Source organism: Loxodonta africana, chromosome 7, assembly GCF_030014295.1.
Source record: "Loxodonta africana isolate mLoxAfr1 chromosome 7, mLoxAfr1.hap2, whole genome shotgun sequence".
NCBI lineage: Eukaryota > Metazoa > Chordata > Mammalia > Proboscidea > Elephantidae > Loxodonta > Loxodonta africana.
The window spans coordinates 30,791,371-30,802,164 of record NC_087348.1 but is presented as its reverse complement, the minus strand read 5'-3'; the positions used below and the strand labels follow the sequence as shown (position 1 = coordinate 30,802,164).

The 10,794-nt window shown below is 35.5% G+C and overlaps 1 protein-coding gene across 1 annotated transcript; it reads right to left on the bottom strand.

The window, feature by feature from the left end:
- Positions 1 to 9,539: 9,539 nt before the first annotated feature.
- LOC135227234 (olfactory receptor 8J3-like) lies at positions 9,540 to 10,487 on the bottom strand. The gene has a single exon (XM_003422881.3). It carries the CDS (start codon positions 10,485 to 10,487, stop codon positions 9,540 to 9,542), a length of 948 nt encoding a protein of 315 aa, XP_003422929.1.
- Between the last annotated feature and the right edge of the window lie 307 nt (positions 10,488 to 10,794).

The window sequence follows — 10,794 nt, the reverse complement described above, 5'->3', positions numbered from 1 at the left end:
TTCATTATGAATTTCTTCAGGGCTTCTTTCATCTCTTTGTTCCAGAGGCTGTAGATCAAGGGGTTCAACATGGTAATGATTACTGTGTAGAAGACAGAGACCATATTGTTTATGTCAAGGGAATGATTTGAGCTGGGCTGTGTGTAGATAAAGATCAGTGTTCCATAGAAAATGGTGACTGCCAGCATATGAGAACCATACTTGGAGAAGGCCTTGCATTTGTCCTCAATAGAGCACCTCCTCAGGGTGGCAGAAATAATGAACATGTAGGAAACAAATACAAGGAGAAGGAAAGGAAGGAATGTGAAGCCGTTGTTGTTGTTAGGTCCTCTTGAGTCAGTTCCAACTCATAGCATCCCTATATACAAAAGAAAGAAACACTGCCTGGTCCTGTGTCATTCTCACAATTGTTGTTATACTTGAGCCCATTGTAGCAGCCACTGTGTCAATCCATCTTATTGAGGGGCTTTCTCTTTTTCACTGGCCCTCTACTTTACCAAGGATGATGTCCATCTCCAAGAACTGATCCCTCCTGATAAAATGTCCAGAGTATGTGAGACTTGGTCTCTCCATCCTTGTTTCTGTGGAGCATTCTTATTGTACTTCTTCCGAGACAGATTTGTTTGTTCCTTTGGTAGTCCATGGTATATTCAATATTCTTCACCAACACCAAAGTTCAAAGGTGTCTGCTCTTCCTTGGCCTTCCTTATTCAGTTTCCAGCTTTCACATGCATATGAGGTCATTGAAAACACAGTGGCTTGGGTCAAGCATACCTTAGTCTTCAAGGTGACATCTGCCTTTTAGCATTTTAAAGATGTCTTTTGCAGCAGATTTTCCCATTGCAATGCTTTTGATTTCTTGTTTGCTGCTTCCGTGGATTTTGATTGTGGATTCAAGTGAAATTAAATCCTTGACAAGTTTAATCTTTTCTCCATTTACCATGATGTTGCTTATTGGTCTAGTTGTGAGAATTTTTGTTTTCTTTATGTTGAGGTGTAATCTGTACTGAAGACTGTGATCTTTGATCTTCATCAGTAAGTGCTTCACATTCTCTTGGTTTTCAGCAAGCAAGATTGTGCCATCTGCATAACACAGGTTGTTAATGAGTCTTCCTCCAATACTGATGTCACATTTTTCTTCAAAATTAGGTTAATATAAATTCTAAAAATGGAAAACTGCACGGAAGATACAATGACAAATGCTTTTTAGACATTTATTTACCTTATTTCATACTCACTAATACCTCATCATTAAGATAAAATTATTACTATGTTGAAGAAGCAAAATCTCAAAGCGGGTAAGTAGATGAAGCAAGGTCAGACATCTAGTCTTCAGTAAAGCTGATATACACATTCATGGTTTTCTGACTCAGGAGTACAGCATTTCTTACCATTTTGCTCTCAATATATCCTCTTTAATCTGCTGTTGTATAGTTATATTTTTTCTACATTTTGTTTGATATAATGATGAAATGCACATTTTCCAAGGTGTAAATTATAGGATTGAAAGCAATATGTATATTCACGTTTTTATAAATATATTTCTAGATTGAAATAGAACTGTTTCCAATCGATTTGTTTCAGTTATTGTTGCTTCAGTTACTTCTCTATTATTTATTTAAAAATCACAACCATTTTATTTAGTATGATATAGCAGATATAGAATTAAGGATTCTTACTATCGAAACACATATGGACAGACTCTTCTCTCTAAATATCATTTATTTATATATAAAAATTTAGAAAATCTTTCTGAAGAAAACTTAGACATTTCTTTATAACTCTTGAAAGTAGCCACTAATTAAAAGTGTATACATTAAATATGAGTAAAAAATTCACTAAACTCTCTTCTGTACTACAACTTGTCTCAAAAAAGGTTGTAGATTATGATTTCTTATTTTAATTAACATGTCTATTGAACAATTACTACATAGTAAGTAACAATTTTCAAAGAATATAAATTTTATTTTATCCCAAGTAAGTGTGTCAAATTTCCTCATGGAACCCTGAAAAAGATGAATTTTTTTTTTTTTGTGTTTCATGTCCAACGTGTAACTGAAGGAAACTTGAACATTTAAGACCAGAAACGCCAAGGTGCTAAAAAATGCTGATTAAAAATTGCTAAATTTAATTTGCGATCTAGTAATAACTCATTCCATGGCACAGTTTTTTGTTTTTTTTAATGACTTACAGGCACATTTTAAGAAACCCCACTCTAAACTAGCCAAATCTTCATAAACATAAACTCAATTACCACTTCCTATAACCATCTCCTAGCAAGCTCTCCCATCCTCCATGAAATCTTCTTCACTGTTTTTCTGACACAAAGTGTAGTTACCTTTTTTTACACTTAGGATCAATACCAAGGTTTTTACTGCACTTATCTATTAAGAGAAAACATAAAACTCTGTTTATTCTCCCTTATCCTTACAGATAGATAATGAAATTTCTGTTAAAATCATTAAATATATTTATATCTACAAGGAATTTATTATCCTTTGGGTAAAGTTATATGATGCTTGCCTTTTTTCCCAACAGAACGTCTAGTATGAAGGAATGCATTTAGTAGATATGCTTTTCTTTCATGCTGTGTTATAATCTTATGCCACATTCTGTCCATACATTGTGATTCACTGCACGTACAAGTATATTAAGGTATTTTATGTTATTACAATAATGGAGATCTTTTGTTAAAGGAGTTAGAATGGTATAGTGTAAGAAATAGGAAAATGAAGTCTAAGTTCAGATCCCAGAGTGGCGCAAATTGTTTGAGCTCAGCTACTAACCTAAAGGTTGGCAGGTTAAACCCACCTATTTTTTTTTTTTTTTTTTTGGTGCCATGGAAAAAAAGCCCTGACAATCTACTTTTGTAGAGATTACAGCCAAGAAAAGCCAATGGAGAAGTTCTACTCTGTAACACATGGGGTTGTCAGGATTTGGGATAGACTCGATGGCAACGAGTTTGGTTTTGGGGTTTAAAGTTTGAGTTCTCATAGTGTCATGTGTTAGTAATTAAGTAGCCTTTGTCATATTATTCAATCTTCCTTAGCTTGTTTGCTGGAATAGAAAATTAAAAGAAGTCCTTCATGCACAGTTAGGCTGAGAATTACAGACTGTAAACTACACTTAATTTGCAAATTGTGAAATGTCATACTGATGTCCTATACTCTCTTCTGCAAACTTTTCATTTTGCTTCATAGATCAAAGAGAAACTTGAGGAAATAGCATAAGTAGGACAAGATGCATTGGTGCGAAAAAATCTCATTTGGAATGAGCAATATGTATTAAAAAAAACTCACGTTTCAAATCTTTGTTGTGAATTAAAGAAAGAAGATTGTAGTAGAAAGACCTTGATTAATAGTGTGCTTTAGAAATCGAATTTGTTTCTAGCACTTTCTAACTATTTTAATCCTAGACCTTGATGAGTTATATATTCAGTTTCTCAGTCTCTCCATCTATAAAATGAGCGAGTACATACGGTAAAGGGTTGTTGTGAGGAGTAAAAGAATATTACTTATACACATCACATATCAATACATGTAAATATTAAGCTAGAATAAGCATATTAAAGACAGCTTGCCACCCTGATACAAGGAAAGCTATGTCTACAAGAGAGTCAAAGCAACCATGATTCAAATTAATTGGTATCTAGTGTAGACAGGGATATGCTCAAGGTCATACTTTGGCTCTCTAAGGACTTGTTCTAATTTTCTTCAGTTTTAACTTGAACTTGCGTATGAGCCATTCATGGTCTGTTCACATTTGGTCCCTGGCCTTGTTCTGACTGATGATATTGAGCTTTTCCATCATCTCTTTCCCCAGATGTAGATGATTCAATTTCTGTATATTCTATCTGAAGAGGTCCATGCATATAGTTGCTGTTTATGTTGTTGACAAAAAGTATTTGCAATGAAAAAGTCCTTGATCTTGAAAAATTCTATCATTTGATTTCCAACATCATTTCTATCACCAAGGCCATATTTTTAAAATACCAATCCTTATGTACTGTCTCCACCTTTCACATTCCAATAACCAGTCATTATCAATTTCTTCTGATTGCATGTTTGATCAATTTCAGACTCCAGAAGCTGGTAAAAATCTTCAGTTTCTTCATCTTTGGCCTCAATGGTTGGTGTACAAATTTGAATAATAGCCATATTAACTTGACTGCCTTGCAGGCATATGGATATTATCCTATCCTTCATGCTTGCTTTTGCTTTTGACAGCATCATATTTCAGGATAGATCTTGAAATGTCCTTTTTGTTGATGAATGCAATGCCATTCCTCTTCAAGTTTTTGTTCCCAGCATAGTAGACCATATGTTTTGTCAACTCAAAATGGCCAATATCAGTGCATTTCAGCTCAGTAATGCCTAGGATATTGATGTTTATGTGTTCCATTTCATCTTGATGATTTCCCAATTTTCTAGCTTCATACTTCCTATATTCCATGTTCTGAATGTTAACGGGCATTTGCTGCTCTTTCTTCTCATTTTGAGTCATGTCACATCAACAAGTGAAGGTCCTTAAAGCTTGACTCCATCCTTGTCATTAAAGTCGACTCTACTTTGAGGAGGCAGCTCTTTCCCAGTTGTCTTTTGAATACCTTCCAACCTGAGGGGCTCATCTTCTGGCAATATATCAGACAATGATCTGCTGCTATTCATAAAGCTTTCACTGGCTAATTCTTTTCAGAAGTAGACCGCCAGATCCTTCTTCCTAGTCTCTGTTAGTATGGAAGCTGAGCTGAAACCTGTCCGCCATAGATGACCTTGCTGGTTTTTGAATACTGGTGGCATAGCTTCCAGCATCACAGCAACTCAGAAGACCCCACAGTGCATGTTGAACACTAATGATCAAAGACCAGATGAGTTGTGGAATGAGATCAAGTACATCACACATGAAGAAAGCAAGAGGTAATTAAAAAGCTAGGAAAGGCAGAAAAGACGAAAATGGATATCAGAAGAGACTCTGAAACTTGCTCTTGAATGTCAAGTAGCTAAAGGGAAAGGGAAAAGTGATGAAGTAAAAGAGTTGAACAGAAGATTTCAAAGGGCAGCTAGACAAGACAAAGTATTATAATGACATGTGCAAGGACCTGGAAATAGAAAACCGAAAGGGGAGAATATACTCGGCATTTCTCAAGTTGAAAAAACTGAAGAAAATTCAAACCTAGAATTTCAATATTGAAGGATTCTAGTGGGAAAATATTAAACAACACAGAAAGCATCGAAAGAAAATGTAAGGAATACACAAAGTCACTATACTAAAAATAATTGGTCAACATTCAACCATTTCAGAAAGTAGCATATGGTCAGGAACCGATGGTCCTGAAGGAAGAAGTTCAAGCTGCACTAAAGGCATTGGCAAAAAACAAGACTCTCAGAATTGATGGAATATCAACTGGGATGTTTCAACAAACAGAAGCAGCCCTAAAAGTGCTCACTCATCTATGCTAAGAAATTTAGAAAACAGATAGCTGGCCATCCAACTGGAAGAGATCCATATTTATGCCTAATCCCAAGAAAGTTGATCCAACCAAATGTGGAAATTATCGAACAATATCATTAATATTACACACAAGTAAAATGTTGCTGAAGATCAAAAGTGGCTGCAGCAGTATATATACAGGGAACTGCCAGAAACTCAAGCCAGATTCAGACAAGGGCATGGAACCAGAGATATAAATGCAGATGTCAGATGAATCCTGGCTGAAAGCAGAGAATACCAGAAAGATGTTTACCTGTGTTTTATTGACTATGCAAGGGCATTTGACTGTGTGAATCATAACAAATTATGGATAGTATTGCAAAGAATGGGAATTCGAGAACACTTAACTGTGCTCATGAGGAATCTGTACATAGATTAAGGGGCAGTCATTCCAACAAAGCAAGGGGATACTGCATGGTTTAAAGTAAGGAAAGGTGTGTGTCAGTGTTGTGTCTTTCACCATAAGTATTCAATCTCTATGGTAAGAAAATAATATGAGAAGCTGGACTATATGAAGAAGAACAGGACATGAGGATTGGAGGAAAACTCTTTAACAATCTTCATTATGCAGATGACACAACCTTGCTTGCTGAATATGAAGAGGACTTGAAGCACTTACTGATGAAGATCAAAGACTGCAGCCTTCAGTATGAATTACATATTAAAATAAAGAGAACAAAACCCCTCACAACTGGACCAATAAGCATCATAATAAATGGAGAAAAGATTGAATTTGTCAACGTTTCATTTTTCTTGGATCCACAGTCAACACCCATGGAAACAGCAGTCAAGAAATCAAAAGACACATTGCATTGAGCAAATCTGCTGCAAAAGACCTCTTTAACGTGTTGAAAAACAGAGATGTCACCTTGAAGAATAAGGTGCACCTGACCCAAGCTATAGTGTTTTCAATCACCTCATATGCATGTGAAAGCTGAACAATGAATAAGGAAGACTGAAGAAAAACTGATGCCTTTGAATTGTGGTGTTGGTAAAGAATACCATGGACTGCAAAAGAATGAACATAACTGTCATGGAAGATGTACAACCAAAATGCTCCTTAGAAGCAAGAATGGTAAGATTACGTCTCACATACTTTGTACATGTTATCAGAAGGGAACTGTCCCTGGAGAAGGATGTCATGCTTGGTAAAGTAGAGGGCCAGGAAAAAATAAGAAGACCCTCAGCCAGATGGATTGACATAGTGGCATAACAACAAGCATAACAACAATCGTGAGGATGGAACATGACTGGGCAGTGTTTCATTCTGTTGTACATAGGGTTGCTATGAGTTGGAGCTGACTCAGTGGCACCTGACAACAAAAACACTGAAGGTAGAACTCTAACAGTGAGAAACCTGGCCCTTACCATCTGCCATCCACTTAATCATTAAATTTCATCACACATGTATACTGGTTTCAGAATTGTTAACCTGTACCCTCGTGAGAAACAACTTTATAAACTAGAATACAAGATTATACGCAATTAATTTTGCATTTAGTCTGAACACATTCCTCTCATTTCCGAGATTACATTGGTCAGCAACTTTTCACCCACCCAATTCAGTAAGATTGGCCCATTTATAATCCAGTGAGATTGCCTTGTCATATTCTGCATTCCATTTTGAGATCCCCTGACCAAAGTTTGCATTTGTTGAAGTTTATACTTTATGCTGTAAAATTCTGTGGGTTTTGCCAAATGCATAGTATCATGTATCCATCATGAAAGTATCATGCAGAATAGATTCACTGCCCTAAAACATCCATTTGGCTTCACATATTTGACCTTTCCCTTCCACTATCCATGGCAAAACTGATTAATTTATTATCTCTATAATTTTGGCATTTCCAGAATGTCATGTGATTGGAATCACAGAGTATGTACCCTTTTCAGTGTGGCTTCTTTCACTTATCAATATACATTTAAGACCTGCCCATGTCTTTGAGTGGTTTGGTAGCTCTTTTTTTTTTTTTTAATCACTGAATAGTATTCCATTTATGGATGTGTCACAGTTGATTATTCATTCACCTGTTGAAGGACATCTAGATTGCTTCTAGTGTTTTCACAAGTATGAATAAAGCTACTATAAATATTAGCATACAGGTTCTTGTGTGGACATAGTTTTCAAATCAGTTGAGTAAACACCTAAGAGTGTGATTGTTGGACCGTATGGTAAGATTATGTTCAGATTTTAGAGAATCTGCCAATTTGTCTTCCAAACATGCTGCACCAACGTGTATTCCTGCTAGCAATGAATGATTGTTTCTGTCGCTCCATATCCTCACCAGTAATTGATATTGTCAGTTTTTTTTTTAATTTTAGACATTCTAATAGGTGTAAAATCAAATATTTAATGCTTTAAAATAAATTTTTATCACAAGACACAACATTCAGGAAAAATATGAAAACAAATATAGCATGTAGAAATTATAACATTGGTTAAGTTGGGTTCTCCATCCAGGAACCCAAAGACAAAAATTTTTGCAAAAGCAATTTATCAGGATTTTTTCCCACTAAACAATCATGAGGATGGTTAAGAGGCGAGGCTGGAAAGGAAAATAGTCCATGCTGGTTGCAGGATCAAAGCCCTTTCAAGGGTAAATTTGATTACATCCTAGAGGGGAGAAAGGCAGTACTTGCAGAATGATTCTGTGAAGAACTTGGCAAATCTCACCAAAGTGAGAGAATTTACTTTTCCCTGTTTTACAACTTACTATAAAATTAGAATGAGTGAGTCAGCATGTCTTTGGCATAAAAATAGTTATATAGATCAGTGGAACCGAATTTAGACACAAGAAATAAAGCTTTATATTTAGGGGCAATTTCTTTTTGACAAAAACGCCAAGGAAATTCTATGGGGAATTTTTAGTCTTTTGCATCAGCTGGCCCTGTGACAACTGTATATTTGTATGTGAAAAAAAAAGACTTAGACCCTGGCCTTCACTTTACAGACAAATGTAATAAAAAAATATCATAGACATAAACATTAAGTATTTAAGCTACAAAACTTCTAGAAGTAAACACAGGAAAAAAAAATTTAATTGTGCTTTATATGAATGTTTGCAGAGTAAATTAGCTTCTCATTAAACAATTAATATACATATTGTTTTGTAAAATTGGTTGCCAACCCCAGGACATGTCAGCACTCATAAGAGAAAATTTTTATGACTTAGTTTAGGCAAAGGTTCTATTGATATAATATCAGAAATGCCTCATATTAAAAAAAAATGAACATCATCAGTAATACTTTGGTTTTCAAAAGATACCACTTAGAAAATGGGAAGTCACAGAGTGGGAGAAAGAATTTGCAAATCACGTATCTGATAAAGGCATGGTATTCAGAATATATAAAGATTTATAACTTGGTAACAAGAAGGCAAGTAGCCCAATTTAAAAAAGAGTAAAATATTTGAGTAGATATTTTACCAAATAAGATATGCAAATAACTAACAAAACACCTAAAATGATGAACAAAATCATTAGCCACTGAGAAAATACAAATTCAAACCAGAACAGGTATTAGTATACACACACTCAAATGGCTCTTATCAAAACAAATGGCAACGCCTGAATGGCAAGTATGTGAAGACACTGGAACTCTCATATAAGCTGGGGAAAATTTTTGGAAAATTTTAAGGCATATTCATAAGAGGATTAGTATAGACTTACCAATTATCCCAGCAATTCAGCTTCTGGGTATCTATCCAAGAGAAATGAAAAATTATATAATCACATGAGAGTGCTACTCAAAGGTTCACAGCAGCAATATTTGTAATTGCTAAAAATTGGAAGTGATCCAACTGCTGACCAAATAGTAAGTAAATAGATGACCTGTCGTATACCCATTACAATTAAAAAGGAGCAAAATTCTGATACATGCTACAGCATTAATGAAATGCACATACACACACACACAGAAAATTATGAGTGAAAGAAACCAGACACAAACTACTACCTGCTATATGATTCAACTTATATGAAAACTCCCATTACACTAATAACCTACAGCCTACATTAACCATCTTATCATTTACTAAAATAGACTAAAATTACATTGGTTTAAAGGAATAGCATGGCTTTGACAGGAATCTCTTGAAGGCAGCTATCACATCCTTATTCCTCAAGCTGTGGATCATAGGATTCAGCATAGGGATCACCAGCGTATAGAACACCGAAGCCATTTTATCAGAATCTAATGAATGGTGAGTTTTAGGTTGCAAATACATGAATAGCAGTGTTCCATAGAACATTGTGACCGCCATCACATGTGAGGCACAGGTGGAGAAGGCTTTTTTCCTTCCTTCTGATGAATGTATCCTGAGAATTGACAAGATAATGTTGAAATAGGATACTGTAACTATAATTACAGAGAAAATCAAATTCATAGCTGCAGAAATAAAAGCTACTGTATCTGGAAAGTAAGTATCAGAGCAGGACAATGCTAACAGTGGAACAGTGTCGCAGTAGAAATGGTTGATGATATTGGAAGAACAATAAGACATAGAGAATACAGAAGAAGCAATCACAATAGCTGTGGAAAAGCCATAGCTGTATGCAAAGGATACCAGCAAAAGGCAGACCTGTCGAGATACTACCACCATATAGAGCAGTGGGTTACAAATGGCCACATAGCGGTCATAGGCCATCACAGCTAGCATGAAAACCTCAGCTACAATGAAAAACAAGAACCCACCCATTTGGGTGGCACATTCATAATAAAAGGTATTTTTCTTCTTTACTAAGAAATTAATCAGCATTTTAGGGGCAATGATGGTAGAATTGCCGAAATTAATGATAGCCAAATGTCGGAGGAAAAAATACATGGGGGTTTGAAGTCGAGAGTCCACACTGGTGAGGGTGATGATGCCCAGGTTCCCTACCACGGTCATCCCATAGATCACCAGGAAGACAAAGAAAAGGGGGACCTGGAGCTCTGGACGGTCTGAGACTCCCATGAGAATGAACTCCATCACCCCAGTGAAATTTTCAGGAGCCATATAAGAGTTTGAAATTCATCTGTTTGGAGAATAAACAGAAAAGGGGTTAAAACTTTAAGGAATTATTTTCTAGATGGCAAAGATAATTCCTTGGGTGAGATTTTCTTGAATTCTGTATTATTCTAAATCAGTTATTGAACCCAAGCCTCAAGTTATGATAAAAAATGTATGTTTTCTTTCAACTTTACTCTTCCATGAACCATAATCTTATTCTTAGCCTATACTTTTTCTCAATCATTTGGGACAGAGAAAGTATATGTATGGTAAATTAAATAAATGATCCGACATCATGCACCATTTTGAAGAA

Bases quoted from the DNA above. Each gene is read 5' to 3' on its own strand.
- LOC135227234 (XM_003422881.3), bottom strand. From the start codon at position 10,487: ATGGCTCCTGAAAATTTCACTGGGGTGATGGAGTTCATTCTCATGGGA.